Source organism: Marmota flaviventris, chromosome 18 (genome assembly GCF_047511675.1).
Source record: "Marmota flaviventris isolate mMarFla1 chromosome 18, mMarFla1.hap1, whole genome shotgun sequence".
NCBI classification, from domain to species: Eukaryota; Metazoa; Chordata; class Mammalia; order Rodentia; family Sciuridae; genus Marmota; species Marmota flaviventris.
This window is the reverse complement of record NC_092515.1, coordinates 28,796,758-28,818,779: the sequence shown is the minus strand read 5'-3', so window position 1 is coordinate 28,818,779 and position 22,022 is coordinate 28,796,758. Positions and strand designations below refer to the sequence as shown.

The 22,022-nt window shown below is 37.7% G+C and overlaps 1 protein-coding gene across 4 annotated transcripts in view; it reads right to left on the bottom strand.

Moving 5' to 3' along the window:
• Positions 1-8,630: 8,630 nt before the first annotated feature.
• Phkb (phosphorylase kinase regulatory subunit beta) overlaps positions 8,631-22,022 on the bottom strand; it is a 233,980-nt gene continuing 220,588 nt past the window's right edge. For all 4 annotated transcript variants that reach the window (XM_071604776.1, XM_071604779.1, XM_027939134.2 and 1 more), the window contains 4 exons: positions 15,149-15,278; positions 12,270-12,377; positions 10,126-10,266; positions 8,631-9,494 (listed from right to left, as the gene is read on the bottom strand). In XM_071604776.1, the coding sequence (XP_071460877.1) occupies positions 9,357-9,494; positions 10,126-10,266; positions 12,270-12,377; positions 15,149-15,278 (517 nt within the window). In that variant the 3' untranslated portion in view covers positions 8,631-9,356. The remainder of the gene's footprint in view (positions 9,495-10,125; positions 10,267-12,269; positions 12,378-15,148; positions 15,279-22,022) is intronic.

Genomic DNA, 22,022 nt, shown 5'->3' with positions numbered 1-22,022 from the left:
ATGCAATGGAGCAGAAGCTGAGCCGCAGGAATGGAAGACAGCTTCCATTCTGCCATGTTTACAACAAGGAGGATTCTCCCTCCACTGAGGACACTATCTCAGAATTGCTTTTGGTCGGCGATCAAGAAAAGAAGAATAATGTAGGTGGTTTAAAATAACCATTGGTTTAAGACCATTATTTTTACCATTATTAGATGATTAAGAAAGGTAAGGCAAGTTAGTGTAAGTTCAGAGCCCAGATCTGACATGATACAGAACTTGGTTTTAAGCACTGGCCTTGTGCTGGCTGTTTAACCTCTCAGCTACAGAGTTTCCTCTTTTTAAAAATGGGAGTAATAACAGTGCTTTCCTCACCAAACTGGTGTTGTGTCTAAATGAGTTAAATTATGCAAAGAGCTTAGCAGTGGGGGAGCCCAAACTCCTGATGGATCATGGTGTGGACTCCCAGGCAAGTCTGTAGCCAGGCTCTGGGCCCCAACCCTGGCAACATTCTGAGTCCCTGGTTCTGTGGGTTTTCAGTCTCCTCTGGGGGCAGCAGACATCCTTTCTCCTGGGCTGAGAGCTGAGTCTCAAACCATGTTTTCTTTGTCCCATTTGGGATTTTCATGATTACAGTCAGATTGGTAAGCAAATCCCACTCCCAGTGTGGGGAACTTTCTTCCAGTTCAAGCCGTATATCAAATGAGCAGTTACAGAGGAATAAGGCACTTTGGGTCCTGGCAGTGGGAATAGCAAGGAGATGGCAGATTTCAAAGACAGAAGTAATAAGACAATGGGACTTGACAACTGATGAAGAGGGCCATTAAATATGACCGTAGGTTCGGGGATAATAGGATGCCATAGAGAAGAGATCTTGAAGTCTGAGTGCAGAACTGTCTATACTATATCAGGAGGAAAAAAGCATGTTCTACATAATTTGCACAAGAAAGATGTTTGATAAATGATAGTGGGACAGATAAACAGAAATTTCCATTGGGCAAACAGAGATAAAGGCTATATATATATATATATATATATATATATATATATATATATATACATATAAATCTCTCTCTGTGTGTGTGTGTGTGTGTGTGTGTGTGTATGAGAGAAAAAGAGGGAGAGGGAGATGGAGACCTATGTACGTTTTTTGTGTGTATTTAGGAGTTATCAGAATAGAAGTGGTATTTAAGACAAGAGAATGGAGGACTTCTTTGAGTGACAGATACATGGGAGTAGAATGTTTAAAGAAAAGGGAAGGCCCACAGCTACATAAGTGGAAGATGAATTGATAAAATGATAGAGTTGGAAGGTACCTTGGCAAAAATGTAACCGATCTCATTAACTTGAAAGATAAAGAAACAGAGGTTCAGAGAGCATCAGTGATTTGTCAAGTAGCCCACAACATTCAGAAAATGGGAGATCTGGGGTCTGAACTCAAGTTCTCAGACTCTCAGTTTTGTCCTTTCCAACAATTATAAGCTGGAGACCAGGAAATGGCTATGTGTAAGGTGAATGTTAATTGACATTGGCCAACAGGATGAAATTGGCAATTGTGAACCTTTAAATTGGGATAAAATAAACTTATGAGCCAAGGAATCATGAATACTTAAAGAGTGCATAGGTTTTGTCCTTTAACATAGGTCATAAACACACACACACAAGATGAAACCAGAAAAATATCAAATTACATGGAATCTCTTTAGTTAAGGGTAGATTAATGATTTCAAAGGCTGGACAATCATTCCTCTAATTTTTTTTTTTTCAGGATAAGGAAGTGGCAGAACAAAATCAGATTCAAAACATTTTTTTTCTGCTTGGGTTCATCCTGCTTTTTTTTCAACTTAGAATCTTGCATGAAGTTGACCAGAAGAAAAACGATTTTTGCTGCCAAATTTCTGGGCCGTATGCTCTGCTTTCATAATTTGCGATGTCTCTATCTAAAAACAATTGATTCTGAAGAGTCAGAAACGTGTGTTGCATGAAAGATTTGTGATTACAGCAGCCACTCTCAAGCTCAAAAAAACAAACACTTCTCTAAATGATCCAAACCCCATCTGAACCCATCATCTTTACTGGTGGCTCAGTCGGTATTTGTACCCAAATTGCCACTTAAACTTGCCCCTTTGGTTCACTGTACTGATCACACAAGATTGGAGTTAATTATCCACCTCACATTGTATTTCTCTCCCAAATACTAGAACATGGTAGGGTGGACGCTTGATGGAGAGTGACTGATGTTATTGAGTTTCTTCATTCTCATTTTATTGTAGGCTCAAAAAGAAAGTAAAATACACTCATGCTGTGAACTTTTGAGCTTCTCTGGTATCCTTCAATGCTTCCCGCAAGATGGAACAGGGACCTGTCTTTTCTGTCAGCTGTATTTCAGGTAATCGTTTTTGAGAGGAAAGAGGAGGATTAAACCTGGCTTTAGAGCAAATGTGCTTCTCTCAAGGCTTCAAGTTTCCCAGCTTCCTCATTTAGGGAAACTGCTCCCCTTGTCCTGGTTCTGCTGTCTCTAGCACCCTCCACATCACAGAGGCCCAGTGCTGTTGGAATGTAGCCAAGCACTAGCTCTCAACAGGGCATTTTTCCCACACTACCCCAGATTTTTCAAGCTGGAAAAAATAGATGTGTTTATTTCTTGTCAAAAATTTGAGAATTTTCTATTATCTATAAATGTGTCATTCACATTTAAAGTTTTCTCTGCACCTCTGGTGACTTTCTGAGCTCTAATTTTGTGATCTGGAATCTGACTGTTCATGCATTTACTATTTGGGAGACCTTGGGAAAGATGTATAAACTCTGTGCTTCAGTTTTCTCACACGTGAGATAGGACAATCATTCCTACCTCATAAAATAGAACTAATATACATAAAGCGTTAAGTGCTCAATAAATATAAGCTATTATTATTCTCCATTCTTATTCAATTGAAATGCTAACTGGCTGCATAGCTATCTAACATTTTCTTCAAAAAGCCAGTTCTTGGTGACTATAGTTAAAAATAATGTATTGTATATGTACTTGAAAATTGGTAAGGGGGTAGATCTTATATATTTTCACCACACAAAAAATGAGGTGATGGCTATGTTAGTTGGTTTGATTTAAACACTTAACCATGCAGACACGTATCAAAACATTATATTTTATACCATAAACATATACTTTTTATTTGTCAGGTATATCTTAATAAAACTGGGGATGTCTCATCTTGGATTTATTCTGTTTTTCTATTATTAAATTCATTAATTTCTGCTTCACTTTATCACTTTCATTCTTTTTTATGTTTTTTATTTTTGGTACTGGGGATTAAATCCAGGGACATTTAACCACTGAGCTACACCCTCAGCCTGTTTTATTTTTTATTTTGAGACAGGTCCTCATTAAGTTGCTGAGGCTGGCTTTGAACTTGCAATCCTTCCGTCTTAGCCTCCTGAGCCTCTGGTATTACAGGTGTGCACTACTGTGTCTGAAATTTTAGTTTTGGTTTCAATTTGGAAATGAATTTCAAAATTTACAAAAGGCTTAATTTTTTCTTTTCTATTTTGGTTATTAAATGGAAGTTTATTTTCTTTTGTCTGACATAAGAAAATACAATCTGCACTATTCCTTATTTTGAAGAGCATGGAAGATATTTTTTGGCACCTAAAATAGTTTGGTTTGAAGAAATGTTTCAGAGGAAATAGAAGATCCAATCTGTTTGGATAGGCAATTAGATATTTATATATTAGTAATATTTTTACCATTCTCTGTGCCATTATTTATGCTTGTAGATATCATTTATTATATTTGTCTCTGATTATATTTCTTTTTCCCTTTTCAGTTACTTGCTATACATATTTCCCCTATCATATTCCAATAATTTAAAATTACTTTTGTATTTTACATTGTAAACTTTAAAAGCTTTTTCATTTACTTGCCTTAAAAAAATGAAGTGTATATTGCCTTTTTGCTGTGAAAGAGAAATTATCTCACTTTCACTTCTTTCTCAGTCTCCTACTGAGTTGTCAACAAGCTCTAGGGCTTTGTCCCAGTCCATTTAGTTGTACCATTTAAAAATTTGAAGTTTGTCTTTCAAGTCATTTTATATTATTTTATGTAATCAAATCTCACTTTTTATATTTCAATATGTTCATGATTCATAAATAGTTCTTATATATTATACCTTCTCCATTACCATACTCTTCACAATGATTGACTGGATTTAGTCAAATATTTTCAAGGAAGGTTCACAGTTGTTATAATGCCTGAATCCTTGTATATTTAAGAATTCTTCATTGGCCTTCAGAAAGGTTGGAATAAAAAAAAATCTTAGGTCACGTTTATTGTGCAACATTGAACTATGTGGAGAATTTGCATACTAGAAGATGACTTGTTTTTTAGTTTGTTTTTTTTTGGCTTGAACTTCCCCAAGGTATGTTCCAATGTTACTTATTCTCATCAGTTCTTTTTCTGGCACATGATGTGTTCTCTTTACATGCAGATTTATTTCTTTATTTTTGGAAACTTTTTATCTTTTATCTGTGCTAATTGCAGCCTTCTCTACCTACCAGTTTTATGTTGGATCAACCTTGTCTACCCTGCATCCCTTCCTTTCATTTGCATTCACCGCGATTATATCACAGATAAAATATCAGAGGCTTATCAGAGGCTCCTGCAACCATAGGTAACCTAATAACCTGTGCATGGAGTCACAAAGTAAGAAATTCAAAATAGGACCCGTGTTTGGAGCTTAAATAATCTCTGCAAGGTAGAAGGATGTGGGGGCTGTAGGCAATATTACAGGAAGAATAAGTGATTTTTAGGGGACATGAATGGCATGAAGGATAGACAGCAATCTGCTGCTTCTGGGCTCTGAATGTGATGTCAACTCTCCTTTTTCTTCTTGTGGGTCAATCTTCTGGAGGATCTGACCTTTAGGGAAATTTCAGAGAAAGCCCCTTCTTGCACTTCAGGAGGAATACAAGGGTGACACTTGAGTGGGGGAGGTCAAAGAGACCTAGGTTTTCCTTCAAAGCATTTAGCATGCCAAAGCATTATAGCACTTATTGCTACTGGCTACTCCATGTCCCCAAACCAACTAGAACAGAAGCTCCCCCAGGAGAGGAAATCTTTTTTTCCCTCACCACTGTGCCAACACAATGTTTGGCATATATAGTCGATGTCAATAAGTACTTGATTGAACTCTCCCCGTGTGTCAGAAATTCAGCTTTAGCTGTATATATATTGCTTTTTGCTGTTTCTAATTTACGAAGCTTGTTTCCTTAGCTCTAGTTTCCTATCTTATTGTGCTGCCTTAGTTCTCTTTTTTTTCATTGATTCCTTGTCTTTAATTTCTTTTAGGGTATAGGTTATTGGTTGTGGAGGATATTCTACTTCCTAAAGTTTCTTTCAGAATGGGTTCTGTGTCTTTTTAGTTTTCTGTATTTTTTTTTTTTAACCCAGTTCACAGGCAGTTTCTTTGTTTCTCATGACGGCACAGCAGCTTTGTGTGTGCCAGCAAATGTGATCTTCTGAACCTCTTCACACCCGTTCTGAACTCCTTTGTCCTCTCCTAGTTTCTTTCAGCTAAGTCCTTCCTTCTCAGGCAGTAAGACACAAGTGAGGAGTTAGCAGCCCCCAGAATGACACAAAAGATCAAAAAGTACTAGTATATAAGAACCAGGCTGGGGATATAGCTCAGTGGAAGTGTACTCTGAAGCCCTGGGTTTGATGCCCAGCCCTGCAAAATAACAAAAGGAAACAAAAACCCCAACTGAGCAGATGGGATATGGGCTGATGGAAAGTCCTACATTCACTTGCCCTCACCCACTGAGGAGTAAGGGCCCAAAGTCATTTATTTCACAGCTTCCTGTATAGCTAGGAGAAGAGCAGGGGCAACTTCTGGGGAGAGTGAAAAACAGTGGGGATAGGAGGTGGGATTTAACCCTAAGGCTGACCATTTCTGCCACAAGTGAAAAACCGAAGTTGACTTTGGTGGAACAACCCATACTGTAAGGCACTGTCCTTGGAAATAGGATATATGCCCTTGACCAGGGCAGAGTGAATTCAGGTCTAGTAATTTCAAACACATTATAGGAAAAAAGGGGGGAGAAGGGTAGTCATCAAATCCAGTTGTCACTGTCTGTAAAGCCCACCCTTGCATGTAACAAGACACAGATAGGTCTGGAGAACAAGCTCTGAGATCATCTACTGTTCAGCATAACTGGTTCTGGGGGATGCTGGTCACTCTTGCCCCTCTTTTGCCTTCCTTGCAGCTGAAAAGGCAAAATGCCCACTTCCAAAATCCTTTCCTCTTCTTGGGGAGCAGGAGCTTGGCAGTCGTGGTTTGTACACTACATAAGGTGCCTGGAGAGAGTGCAGCTGAGGGTTGGAATCCAGCTTACTCCTAGTCATATGTCCTGGTATGAGGTTCCATCTGCTCAAAGAGGACACTTTCCTTTGTGCTCACTTAAGCCTGTGTCTACAGGGCTGAGATGCCCAGAGAGGGTACCTTTCTCTTTTGGGCTGGCAGTAGTAGTCCTGCTAGAGAATAAAGTGGGATGGTGGTAAGTGGTGTGGGAAGAGCTTCCACTTTGGAGGGACAGTTCCCACCTTCCCTCCCTGGATACTGACTCCACACACATCTGATTCTCTCCTGATGCATTAGGTGTTTCAGACTTTGCCTACTAACCCTGTTCTCACTCTTGGACAGCTTCTGGGAGGACAGAGTATAGAAGTCATATGTTACCTCCAGAGGATCTTCTGTTTTCTTGCTGCTTTTCAGAGTTTACTGTATAAAGCTGTGCACTTCCTGTGTTTGAATGCTGCTGGTGTTTCTGCGGATCCTTTCTCCCCCATTTTTTATTTGTGTTTTTAGTTTGAGATAGAGGATTTTTATGATCTGACTGTTTGCTACTACTGTTACTTCCAACCTCTCCTTGATTTAAGTGGGGTTCTCTGTGCTGCTATAATTGTTTTCAAAATGTGTTGATTCCTGTACTTTCATATGCCATCTATTTAATATGCATGCTCACAGAGAGTGAACAGCATGTGTGAATCTATTCTTTAATAGTTCTGGTGAAAAGTTACATGTATTCAGGTGCTCAACAAATGTTTATTGGTGTCCATAAGGCACTAACAAGCTTATCACATATCAAAGATGACAGCAAGATGATCCCACGTTCTGATTTTTAAAAATTGAAATATGACTTTTTAGACTTAAATAAAATGGCAGGAAATCTGGAAAACATCATGTTTCTTAAAATGATGCTCTGGAAATATACTTGAATTTGTTATTCAGTCAGGAGTTTCCAACAGACGTAGCTTGTACAATAAACTTACACAGTGAATCTGCCATTGCGATAGAGGAAGCTTTAAATCAGATTTAAATCTTGTCATGCCTGGGTAAATGTGCTAATATTTTCAGTCAGTCTCTAGTGCAGCTGTTAAAACATTTGGGCTCTACAGACCAAATGGGACTTCTAAATTTCATATGAGTTCTGTGTTCTAATTCTTATTATTTTTTGCTTTTCTAATTAGAAAACAGATATTGGCTTCTGATTAGATGAACATCAAGATTTACTGATCCAAACATATCTTTCAGAACAATAAAATTTGAATTTCATGAAAGCACAAAGTTGATACATATGTTACAGATTCTGTATGCTTTCAGTAGCAGAGGAATACGTCAAAATTTTGCATATCTAACAGTTAAACAGGAAGCTAACGTTTGTTCAGGAAACATACATTTGCAAATGATGTTTGATTTCAATGAAGACAGCAGTCTTCTGGAAACTTTGCTCAGCTAATAAAAAAAATTAATTCTTAATATACAACAGAGTTTATTTTCTTTCAAATGTCAACAAATATTAAATAATTCAAGGTTCCCCCCCTCATTTCTTTCATTTCCAGTTTCTTCAGTTATGAAGTGTCAGACCTCAAATCTCTCTCTATGGGCTTCACGCTTTTGTGGGGTTTTTTTGTTTTTGTTTTTGTTTTTTAATTGCTTAAGTTTTGTAAACTAGCTTCATAATCCAGGACCATCTTTTCAAAAATTCTCTTAACATATTGAATCAATAATTTAATTCTCTTTGGCAAAGATGACAAAGATGTTATCCCCTTAAGATGTTCTACAGGTCAGATTTTATATCATTCTTTTCCATTTTGCCAACTAATGTACATGCAATTTCTTATGGCAGACCTAGGCACTGCCTTAGGTACTGTACCTTAAAGTTATGGGAGAAATGTAACCAACTCTTCAGATTTTCCCATGTGCTCACATACCCACTTATTTGATATCTACTGACTTGTTACAAAAACTACCTGTCTTTTCTTAATCTTTTCAATATTCTACAAATGGGTTGCATGTTTGACGTGACAAATATGATTTCTCAGGAGAAAACATCTAAGACTGATCAGAAAAATCTCTTTGGGACCAGAGTTCAAATTGGCTGCTGTGTAACATTATGGAAGGAAATAGATTCATAAAATTTCAACATTTATATTTTTATTAATGTTTGATTAAGTAAATTTGGTAGCAAAACATATGTAATAGGTACCAAAGATCCTTTTTCATTCCATATTGAAAGTGTTTAAATGAAGATATTCAGAAGTATTAAATTCAATATTGTGAACCTGAACAAAAAATGTGCCCAGATACACCCATTAATTCAGAAATAAAATTTAATGACTTTTACAAGGCTGATAATTTTAAATTTAACATACCTTTGAACAATCCTACACATGTTCTATATTTAACAGAAGCTCATAGAAATGTTTGATAAAGTATAGATTTATTACATAATGTTTTAGTTCAAATGTATTTGTGTTTCAGCACAAATATAAAACTAGTCATGTTTACAGAGTAAAAATTGTACAATAGCTCTGTATACTGAAATATTAATATGCAGTTGCTGAAAATCATGTATCAGCTGGATATTTTTGCTTTATTGATGTGTATTAACATCTTTTTCTAACATGACAAGGCCACATAGGAAATGTTCACCATTCTTCCAGTACATTTTGATTCCCAGTAAGCAGTACTAGTTGGCAGATTCATTTTAATGGCAGGAAGGTGAGAATTCAGTTGAAAGAGCAAATTTTCATTTTGATGAGCTATTTGATCATAAAACATGCAGTGTTTCAATTCATAACTATATCTATCGTCCAGTGAAGATATCATTATAGTTGGCATAATTATGAAAACTTTTCTTTTACTTGATTAAAATCATTTCATATCATTAGATTGGCAATGACATGCAAAGGTCAAGGGTATGGCAATCACCTCACCAGCACCATCAGGTCAGACATTAATCACTACCTTTATTGAGCTGCAACACAAAGCTTAACACACTTCCAAAAAGTTTTCTCAGTAGAGCCTTTTACACCTTCCTCACTAGCTAACTAGACACGAGTCGTCATTGCTTGGCTTGACTTCTCCTTCCAGCAGCAAATTCATTACAACCTTTGTCAAATAGCTGCATGTTCCTCTTTTTCCCAGGGGGGCAGTGTTGTAAAAGGAAGTCATGTCATCCTACAAAGGAAAACAGTAAGCAAGTTGTTTGATTTTTTTTTTTTTTTTTTTTTTTAATGTGTAAAGAGTTGACAGGTAAAATCAGTGTCAGCCTACAGGGAAAAATAAATTCACTGAAAGATTTCCTCATGGAAAATATGAGTTTCCCAAGCTTTTCTTTCATTTTCCTGAGGCATCTTCTCAGCATATAAAATAGATATTTTTAGTATTCTCTACTTTGCTGACAATTTTTATTTACTTAGGGAACTGTTTCACAGATGAGCATAAAATAGTAAACAGAGAACCTAGAAGGGACTAAATTAGGCACCAATGTACCCTGTTCTGCATTCCCATCTTCTTCAGAAATTTCATTTTATAATCTTCTGGAATCAATGGCTCCTCCCTGGTAAAACACATTTAATTGTCAACTATATAAAGAAAATTTATCTCACCTTAGATTTCTTTTTTGTCAAAATTTCATAGCTGAATTGACTAATAGTTAAAAAGTAACTATTCCTCAAATAAGTCAGACTGCCTCTCAAGTATTTACATTCTGTGAATCTGTTTTTTAAATTAAATGATAAAAGATTAGGGATATTTTAAAGAATTGAGACAATTAAAATAGCCTACAAAAGCTGTTTTCTTTACTTACTTGTTTTTCAATTTCTTTTAGTCGACTCTCATCTTTTTGAAATTCATGAAATGCTTCTTTCACCAGTCTGTCTAGATCTACTTTGTCTTGAAATTCCAGCTCAGGGTTTCTTTCCAGTACAATGGATACAACCATTAGTAACTAGAAGAGGCAGACATTGAAAGCCAATTACATGAACCATAATAATGACCAAATCTGGACATGTTTTCACTCTTTAATCAGACTGTTGGATGATTCTAGTATTCCATAGTATATTCTGGATGATAAATCAGAGGCATAAAGATCACCTATAGATAGAATCTTCTTAATTTTGAAAATTAGTGTAGTTCTATTTGGTAACTGGACATTTTTTTCATCATATGTATCTTTGTAGATATATATATATATATAGTCACTTAAATAAATCTAATAACTTCTAAAAAAATGATGTTCCTAACCTAGTACATAATATGAGGGGCTCTATTTACCAAAAGTATCTGAACTCTTTTGGGCCTTTGGGCATAAATCCTTGTTGGCAAGACATCAAAACAATGTCCAATGGAGTAGGGCTACCAGGGAAGAGGTGGCAGGGAACAAAGCCAGAGAAGGCAGATGGGTTCAATGAAGACTCTGGAACTAGGTTTGGGATCAGATGACTTAGAACCCCCTACCTGAAAATGAGATTAAGTCTGGGATGCTAGGGAAGTTTTTCAGGGGATGGCCATATGTATGTTTGAAATACAATATTTTTAAAAAATACACCTAACTGATTTTTTTTTATGACATAAGTACTGTATCTCAGTTTAATGCATCACCCTATTGTTTGGTCATCCCAGACATTTATCTCAAGAAGTTATGTTCATTTTAAATGTCAAACTCTTAAAATTTGCAAAATTTTAATGCAAAAATCAGTATGCGGTGACTGTTAAAGACTTCCTGATGGCTTTTATGGTACATACTTGGTATAATGAACAGGAAACAGACCCCTTAATTCTCAACTTGGGAATCTTACCGAGTGTATTTTATCTAAATATTTCCTAAGCAGAACCTGAAAGGACCAAAGGAAACACTTTCAGTTAAAATCCAAGGTCACATGTAGAAGACTAATGAGGCAGGGCTTCAGCCAGGAGAATATAAAGTTTTGCTACAGTTCTAAAGGAAAATTTCTTCTGCAAAGGGAATGATGTGACTTTGATCAATAAGAAGGACCTCTATGTACACTGTGTGTCCCAGATGCTGGTATTATACATGGAAGGTTAAAGTCACAGCACAGGGAAGGCATTCACCCTTCTAATACTCCATCTTTTCCTGACCCTAGTCTCTACCTCATTCTTGCATGATATGGAACTGATTGCTAATACTGCTCCATATTCTAGGACATTGGAGAAGAAGCCAAATCTCACTTAGCTTTGACTAGCTCCAGAAATGCTGTATTGTAGGAGATTTCACATCCCATGCATTTAACACTATTATCAGTAAGACATATTACCTACCTTCAAGAAACACAAGTCCCAGAAAAAGAGACAAAATGAGGATGAACTACATATTAAATCCATCACTTGGGAGATTCACTATATATTTGATATAATGTTTTAAGGTGACAAAAGAGCACATGTATGCACATGTGTGCACATGCCTATGTATTTTAGCATTTTACTTTATATGAAACAATGATGCTACTGCATACAATTATATATCTTCATTTCACAGAGACATGTGGGAAGTTGTTCTTCAAAAGATTAACAGCAACCATCTCTTGCTCACGGGCATGGGGGGATGTTTTTGTTTTCTTTTCTATAATTTTCTGAACTATTGAAATTTTCTACCATAGTAGTGTATTATTTTCGTAAATAGAAAAAAACTGAAAACAAAATGTATAGGAAAAGATGACTTCCTCTACTTCTTTTATGACATTGCTGATATGCTTGCTGTTGGGCGGGGAGGTGCAGTTGAAAGGCTGGGCTACCAGTCTTTCTACCCTGAAAGAGTCAGAGGTGTTTTGTGTGCCTCAGCTTGGATCAAGGATGACCATCTTCTTGACTCCATGGAGAAGTGTGAAGTTAGGTGAGGAATGAAATCCTTGGTCTTTGGGCAGTTTTCCTACACTGGTTTTCAGGGAGTAGAAGAAAGCACATTTTCAGCAACCTACATTTTAAAATACAAACCTCCACAATGATCTGTCTGTACTTTGGCTGGTCAATATTTCCCAACATGTCTTCAACAAGGAGAGAAAAATTCATCTCATACATGGTCATATCTGACAAGGTTGGTTGCTGAAAAAAACGACTCCACATTAATATGCTGAATGTTATACTCTGGTTCTCATTTAATAAAATAATTTCATTTTCTAATCAATAATCTTTTTCAGTTTTCTATACAACCTTAGAGAGCATTTTCAGCTTATGACTGAATTTTATATATGTCAGACTACTGAAGCCAACCAGCTGACTATTGTGATAAATTAAGCCTTCCATTTTTAGTAGTTGTCTTCACTATGTTAATGTTTTCAGGGGGAAAGGACTATATTAGAAAGCTACTTGAATATACAGAGGGAACAGCCAAAAATGAGGCAACAAATAGAGTACATATTGCTTTCAGAATTAACACAAGAAGTTATGTTTGCTGTCAGACTTCAGCATGTAAGTCACTTGCTATTGAATTTACATAATTTCTTTGCAGGTCCTTTCTGAGGTGGTGGCATAAAAATGCATATAAATAAGCAAAAACAATATGATGTGCAGAAATGGCAAGGAAATAGAAATAAAGCAAAACTAAATAATTTTCTCTACACTAACCTTTATCTTTTATTTAAAATAAGAATCCCATACAATATTCTATTCATATTTCACAAAACAAATGAAAGCAGAAAATAAACTCAAATCCAAATCCAAATCTGGGCATGGTGGGTAAACTTCAAAGGATGGGATGGAAGGATCTAAATGTTAGCTGTGTGTGGTACAAAACAAATGGAGTCACTAGAATTATTACCAGAGATGCAGAGAAGATGAGACATACCTATTCACTTTTACCTTAATGATGATTTATAATCAACTTAAACATAGCTTCAGAACAATGTGTTTCTACTTGATATTTAACATGGGGCTGAGGGACCCTGATTCTTCTCTTGCAATCAAGTGACAGCAAAATTATTTAGCTGTATATTCAATACATTCACTATACTCTAGAGTCAAAATAATCCAACATATTGTTAATATTTACAAGTAGTATTCAATATTGAAAAAATGAAGCCTGATTACCAAATATAGGTATTATAATTGTTTAGATGTCTAACAATGGGATTAATACAAGTACAGAAGGAAAGGAAGATCTTTTCATGGTTTCACATTAATTTCCCCTTAATGTATCTCATTTAAAAGCCAACTTGGCTACTATGCAACTACAATGAAGCATAGAAAAGAGATAATGGAGGTTTTTTTATTTTCTACTCTACTGAAAGGACTCAGGGAAAGTCAGGTAGCAGAGGAGTTAACAGAAAAGGCTCAGAAGTCCGCCTGCCAGTTGTCACACCTCAAGTCAGCTACTTACTAGAGATGTGTGACCTTGGGAAAATCATTTAGCTGTGCTTCAGTTTCCTCATCTGTCAAACTGGAATAATATAATACATTTCTCACAAAATTGTTAGGATAAATGAGCATTTGCAAAGTGTCTGCAACATAAAATATTTAACTTGCACTTATTGTTGTTATTGTTAGCAAACAAAGGGTATACTAAACACAAATGATCCAGGCTACCATGAAATCTGTTAAAGTAGTCTAGTAGGGATTGAGACAGGTTGCTGACAACAGGTTGCCATAGTGTACTGCCGAGGTGTGTAGAGAGGAGGCTTAGCAGAAGCAGCAGGATGCCAATAACAAACACTTTGTCTCTGCTCCCAGGAAACAGTGCTGCCCAGAGCAGCAATCACAGGGCACCTCGGGAAGGGCTGAGACCCTTATATTGGCAATCAAATAAACAACTCACGGTCCTAAAATAGTATAACAATATTTTTTAAAAAGCTTTTACTCATTTTTTGGAATAAGAAATGTGTGTTCATATAGTTAAAATTTTGAAAGGTTAAAAGGGTTTCAGTGCAAAGCATCTCCCTAAACACACAGTTCTACTTCCCAAAGAAAAGAATGCTACCAATTTCTTGTGAGTCCTTCCAGAGATACCCTAAAATGAGTGTGGGTGTATTTTTGAGAAGACCTTTTTTTTTTTTTAAAGAACTACATTATAACTAATTCAATTAAAATTTCAACAGTAAAAATAAATACAATATTTCTGCTTCTGTGTGTAAGAAAAATGATTTACATGACAGGATAAAGTAAATAAAATAATCATATCAAAGAAGCAGACCAGTATATTAACTTGGGAAACCATATTCATGAGAGGACACGCACTCATCTGGACCATAGGTAAGTTACAACTCAAGTAAAATAAATGGTTATCTGTTCAATGACCTAAAAAGTTACTGCATTTTTCACATTCCATGTAATGCCTAAGTAGTGTTTCCTTCTTAGGCCTGTTCTCTTTCAGCCTTTTCAATGTATGCTTTACTGCTTATGAGGTTCCCAGCACAGGCCAACCACCAGCTGGTGGTAATGGGATACTCCTACATAAAATAAAGTCAATACATGAAATGCTAAGTTCATTATAAGTAATCAAAGGAAGGACAGCTTGCTCAGCAATAGGTTTGGTAATGTGCTATCTCTAAAGTCAGCCTCTTTGAAACAGGAAATATGACAATACAAAAAAAATCTTAATTAAATACAACTTCTCAGCAATATATCTATTTGGTAAAGAAAACTTTTTTATGATTAGAGGAATACTAAAATTGAAAAACAAAAGTAAATCAGACTGGGGAAAATATTTCCATTCTAGCTGATTAGACTTCTTATTTTCTAATTTTCATCCCTCCAGTTATCTGGACATTCCTTCTTTGAATACTAGAACACAGAAAAGCAGAAGTTATTTGCCATGCAAAAAGGGAAAGAATCCTTATTTCTTTATATATCCTTTTCCTGACAACACAGTGGGGCTTTACCTGTGGCAAATGCTTCCCAGCTACAATGATGCCATTGGGTGTGCGTTCCAAGATCTGCCACACTCGATCATAGAACCCGGGGGGAGTTCTATTCAAAGACCCATCAATCTGACGTCTGTTCAGCCAACACCTGTAGACCAAAGGAAATTGCTTCAAAGTTGAAAAACAAGCTTGTTGTGGTAGAAAGCAGAGCTTTCCATATGGATTAACTGCTTCAATAGGGTGAGCAATAAAAGCCAAAACCCATCAATGATGCATATTTGCCATGTGTTACAGAGGTTAGTAAATATTTCATAGTGATAACAGAGCTTGCAGGAGAGGAGGAAATCTCCAAGATTTTAAAAAATTTAATAAGCAAAATGATATTCTTCTAGTAAGCTATGAGATGCTCACTATATTATCAAATGATTTTCTAATACATAAAGCAGCTCCATTTAAAAACACAGCAAAGCAAAGCAAAACAAAATAGTAACAAACACAGGAGCAAGCACTTTCACAATAACTTTATATGATTCTCACATAATGCAAAATGACTCCATGAAGGCTGGGAAACATATAACTTGATCATTCCTACACATCTCTAGAAGAACTGTGCTTAATAAACACTTGATAAGCAAATGAATAAAGGATCAAAAATAGTATTATATGCATAATATTATATGCATAATTTAAAATCTTATGAAGGTTTGTTATTTAAATATGGCTAAAATTTCAGTGCTGAAAAACCAGATATAAAACCTATGTGTCATAATAATCAGAATTCAGTGATAAGCTAAAACTCTAGATCTTTTATTTTCATGGATAAGTCTTAAATCTTAAAGATACAGAATTCATAAGCTGCTAGATGTAGAATTTGTATAATTTCTAAAGAATACACAGTAGTGTATATTCTTTTAAAAGCTGAAGGCAGAAACAGGTGTGTGTGTGTGTGTGTGTGTGTGTATGTGCGCGCGTGCGCACACACACACACATATATATATTACACATACACATATATATATGTTTTTACATTTGGTATTTAAAAGTCATCAGAGTAAAATGTGTCATGAATTACATGGAAGGTGTGATTGACATTATTTCTAGATATAACAGTAGTAATGCAGGGTATAGTAAATAGAAGTGGCTCTTGAAAAAGAGGTCCAGTAAAATTTGATAACTACATAAGTAAGAGAGGCACTGGGGTTTGTTTGAATGTATGAAGTTTCTTTTATTAGACCAGACTTCTTGTATTGCTAGGTTTTCAGTGTTTTGCTAAAGTGAAGAAGCCCAAAGGTCTTAGGAGTCTCTTGGTGATGTTTTACTTCAAATAACCACCCTACACTGCATTTCCCCCCTTATTTCTTTTGTTAACAACAACAACAAAAAAGACATTTTCAGAGTTCTATGAAGTCATGATGAATATTTTAAAAAGGAGAGTTTGCTAGAATATAAAAAGAAACATGAAAATACAATGGAGGTGGAGAATTATTTTAGAAGACTTCTGCTGTATTTTTATTTTGGAAAAATTTTAGACTTAACAGAAGCCATAAAATATTTCATAAAGTTCCTCTATACTTGTCACTTAGCTTACCATGCTCTAATTACCTTATATAACCACAGTACAATTATTGAAACCAGAAAATGAACAGCAACACAATATTAACTAATCTATGGTACTTACTCAAATTTTTACCATGAATGTTCTTGCTTTGGTCCAGGATCCGATCTGGAACCTCTACATGGCATTTAGTTTCCATGTTCCTCAGGTACTTCTAATTTGTGGCCATATCCCAGCCTACCTGTATTTTTAATGACTTAAGAGGATATACCTCAATTTGGGTTTTTCTGATGTTTTCTTATGAACAGACTGAAATTACTCAATTTTGGCAGGAATATTCAGAAGTGATGTTCTGTCCTTTTCAATATATCATAGCAGGAGGTATGTGATATTGGTGTATCTATTACTGGTGATACATTAATCATTTGGGTGGAGTCCACTGGGTTTCTCTACTGTAAAGCCACTATTTCATTTTTCTTTTAATAAAATATGTAAATTTGCTATTCCCATACTGCTTCTATTCAATGATGGTTTTTGCCTAATGATGACTTTGTTTCCATCATTATAATTAGAATTCTGCTAAAAGGAGGAGTCCCTTCTTTCCCTTTATTTATCATCATGAACTAATGGTTATCTATTCTATGGGTTAAATTCAACACTATCATTATTTATTATCTTGCTCCAACTGTCCTAGCTGTGGTGATGGGGGCTCCTTCTTGTTGCTTCCAGTGTCCACCTAACATATTTCTCTTGTATTTTGAGATTTCCTTACTTTCTGGCACAGGATGCTCTAGGCTAATCTTGTATTTTTCCTTCCTGCTCCGGATTCAGCCATTTCTCCAAGGAATGCTGTTTCTTTTTATTAAAGAATGGTACTTAGAAAGTAATATCTGGGATCTGGTTTTGCTCACTACTGTTAGGGTTTCATTTTTTCTAGGTTACCTCAATAGACAGATCTAGGAAGTATATAGATACACATATGCATGTACATATACATATCCAGATTTCTTTATCAGTCTGAGTAAAAACCATGATGACTTTGTCACAGATACACATATATTTTTATATTACCTTCCTTCTTACACTTACTGACACTATCAATTTCCATTCAACACCTACCCTTCCTTGTTTTCTCTATTTGTAACTATTGTTTCTAACTAAGAAATCTGGTTCTTATTATTCATAATATATTTACTTGTTTATTCAATCCTAATATATACATAAAGTAATTTCAGAATTGCCAATTCACACATCTGTGAGAAAAAATTATTAACTACATTACAATATTTGGGTGCAGGTTTTTTTTCTTTAGCCTTATAGTATCAAAGCAATATTTTCCAAAAGTACTTAATTATTTTCTTCCTCATTCTCTCAGTGTGGTAATAATAATCATCTGTAATATAGTTAGGCACATTTGTTATTGTCTGTATTATATTTTGGATTCATTTCACATCTGGACTAATTTTAATTATTTGTGCTTTGGGTATGTGAAATATTACCATTGTTTAAGTCAGAGCTAAACACAAGGTACACTAAGGGAAGTACTACTCTTTCTCTCATCCTCTACCTACTTTTCCATTTTTATCCTGCTCCTACCCATTCCCTGAAGGTAATCACATTAGTTTCTGATTTATCTTCTCTACCTTTCTTCTGTACAATGAGCAGATACACATTTATTTTTATATTCCGTTCTTTCTTACATGAAGAGTAGACTATAAATATTCTTTTGTACTTTACTATTCCTATTCAACAATAAATTCTAGAAATCACTCCATCAAGTTCACAGAAACCATACTCATTTTTTTTCATAGGTATGGAGTACTGTTAAATGGACATGCCACAGTTTATTCAAATAATTTCCTATGTGGGTGGGCAGTTATATTATTGGAATTCTAAAATTTTCAATTATAAACTATACTGGATTAACCCATTAATTCATAAGTTTCCAATTCTGCAAATATTTTAACAAAATTGACAGAGGTACATTAAGATAGGTTGGAAATCACAATCTGGAGTTTATATATCCCTTAGATATATTTTTATTGCTCTTTCTCTCTACATATATATGTGCAAATAGTCTAATTATTCAAATATTTTCTCAAAAGAACAGAACTCTAAAAACATACTATTTATTTCAAATTGACCGTAAGTGTTATATTTGTTGCTCAATTTAAGTTCTTTATAAGTGTCCTGTACACAGGATGGACATAAGGGGTTAATGAATAATCTTATGCACATTTTTTCATATTGTTTGAGGCATGGTTTCATGGTTTCAGAGAGATTCCTAAAATGTTTGCTGTGTCAAAAGACAAGTGCAAATGTAGATTTTTTTTTTTTTAGATGTTGTTAAATTCTCACCCATAAGGGCTGTACCCATCAGTTACATATAAGAGTGCCTATTTCCCACAGCCTCACCAAATATTTATTACAGTTTTTAACTTCTGCCAGTGTGAAAGATGAAAAATGGTTCAATGTTTTAATTTAAATTGATGTAATTATAAGTTAGTTTTAATATATTCCCAAATACATAAATGCCATTTTTCATATGTTTTAAATGAATTGATAAGTCTTTTTATTCCCCCATTTTTCTCCTTGGAGTTTTGGTTATCTCTCAATTTTTAAGAATTCATGACTATTCATTTTTTATAGCATATATATTTTTCCATTTTTTCAGCAGTCTTTTGACATTATTTCTTGCCATAGAAAATGTTCTTAATGTTTATATAGTTTTACAATTTTCTTTTTGATGCCCTTGGGTTGAGTCATAGTTAGAAAGTCTTTTCCACACCAAAGTTAAAAAGAAATTTACTGAGGCACTCCTTTAATATTTATATAATTTCCATTTTTACATTTAGATTTCTAATATGTTTGGAGTTGATTACTGTATATGGTATAAAGTACTTGATTTTACTTTTTGCAAATGACTATCTAGTTGTCTTAATGTTATTTATTTAAAAAGTCCATCCTTGATCCAGTGATTTGATGTCACATTTATCATGAATTACAAGTCTAAACTGTACTTGGGGGGGTCTATTTCTGGACTTTCTATTCTCTTCAACAGATCTTTATTTATTTATGTGGTGCTGAGGATCAAACTCAGTGCCCCATGCTTGCGAGCGCTTTACCACAGAGCCACAACACCAGCCCTCTCTTCAATAGATCTATTTGTGCATAAATATATATTTGTTTATAAGGAAATATAAATATATGCTTATATTTCTAAGCATTTAACAATATAACCTTGGAAAATGCTAGGCATTGATATGCTCAATAAATACTTGCCTAAATAATCATTAAAGTTCTTTCTGGAATAAAAAAATGTCTTAAGTCCAATGCAATCCACAAATATTTGTTTTGTTCTTATTCAAAGGCTAGTACAAGTTAAGAACATGAAAGGATTTAGCCCTGAAACTTACAGTCTTTTTAGGAAGACAGAGTTACAGGCGACATTTTTAAGTAATGTGACCAACCCAATCCCTTCTGCCAAACTGTTGGGAAGAGACACTGAGTGCTATAAAGGTTCAGAAAGGGAATTGACTGGGTTGGGGATGTGGCTCAAGCGGTAGTGCGCTCGTCTGGCATGAGTGCGGCCCGGGTTCGATCCTCAGCACCACATACAAAGATGTTGTGTCTGAAAAGACAGAGCAGGCCCAGCGGCCTGCTGAGGGGCAGAGCCGCCCCCCACCCCCCTCGCCTGCCAGGTAGGGGAAGGGTGACCACCGACAGAAAAGGCCCAGTGGCCCAGGGCTGGACAGAGCTTCCAATCACTCCTGCAAGGTAGGCGGGCCTGCGACCCACCGGCAGAAGAGGAGCAGCCGCCTGCTGAGAGGCTGAGCCGCCCCCTCCCCCTGTGCCGGCATAGTAGAGGGAACTGGGACCAAAGACAGAGCAGGCCCACCGGACTGCTGAGGGGCAGAGCCGCCCCCCACCCCCCTCGCCTGCCAGGTAGGGGAAGGGTGACCACAGACAGAAAAGGCCCAGTGACCCAGGGCGGGACAGAGCTTCCAATCACTCCTGCAAGGTAGGCGGGCCTGCGACCCACCGGCAGAAGAGGAGCAGTCGCCTGCTGAGAGGCTGAGCCGCCCCCTCCCCCAGCGCCGGCATAGTAGAGAGAACTGGGACCAAACACAGAGCAGGCCCAGCGGACTGCTGAGGGGCAGAGCCGCCCCCCACCCCCCTCGCCTGCCAGGTAGGGGAAGGGTGACCACCGACAGAAAAGGCCCAGTGGCCCAGGGCGGGACAGAGCTTCCAATCACTCCTGCAAGGTAGGCGGGCCTGCGACCCACCGGCAGAAGAGGAGCAGTCGCCTGCTGAGAGGCTGAGCCGCCCCCTCCCCCTGCGCCGGCATAGTAGAGAGAACTGGGACCAAACACAGAGCAGGCCCAGCGGCCTGCTGAGGGGCAGAGCCGCCCCCCACCCCCCTCGCCTGCCAGGTAGGGGAAGGGTGACCACCGACAGAAAAGGCCCAGTGGCCCGCAGCGGGACAGAGCTTCCAATCACTCCTGCAAGGTAGGCGGGCCTGCGACCCACCAGCAGAAGAGGAGCAGCCGCCCGCTGAGAGGCTGAGCCGCCCCCTCCCCGTGCGCCAGCATAGTAGAGGGAACTGGGACCAAAGACAGAGCAGGCCCAGCGGCCTGCTGAGGGGCAGAGCCGCCCCCCACCCCCCTCGCCTGCCAGGTAGGGGAAGGGTGACCACCGACAGAAAAGGCCCAGTGGCCCAGGGCGGGACAGAGCTTCCAATCACTCCTGCAAGGTAGGCGGGCCTGCGACCCACCGGCAGAAGAGGAGCAGCCGCCTGCTGAGAGGCTGAGCCGCCCCCTCCCCCTGCGCCAGCATAGTAGAGGGAACTGGGACCAAACACAGAGCAGGCCCAGCGGCCTGCTGAGGGGCAGAGCCGCCCCCCACCCCCCTCGCCTGCCAGGTAGGGGAAGGGTGACCACCGACAGAAAAGGCCCAGTGGCCCGCGGCGGGACAGAGCTTCCAACCACTCCTGCAAGGTAGGCGGGCCTGCGACCCACCGGCAGAAGAGGAGCAGCCGCCTGCTGAGAGGCTGAGCCGCCCCCTCCCCCTGTGCCGGCATAGTAGAGGGAACTGGGACCAAACACAGAGCGGGCCCAGCGGCCTGCTGAGGGGCAGAGCCGCCCCCCACCCCCCTCGCCTGCCAGGTAGGGGAAGGGTGACCACAGACAGAAAAGGCCCAGTGGCCCGCGGCGGGACAGAGCTTCCAATTACTCCTGCAAGGTAGGCGGGCCTGCGACCCACCGGCAGAAGAGGAGCAGCCGCCTGCTGAGAGGCTGAGCTGCCCCCTCCCCCTGCGCTGGCATAGTAGAGGGAACT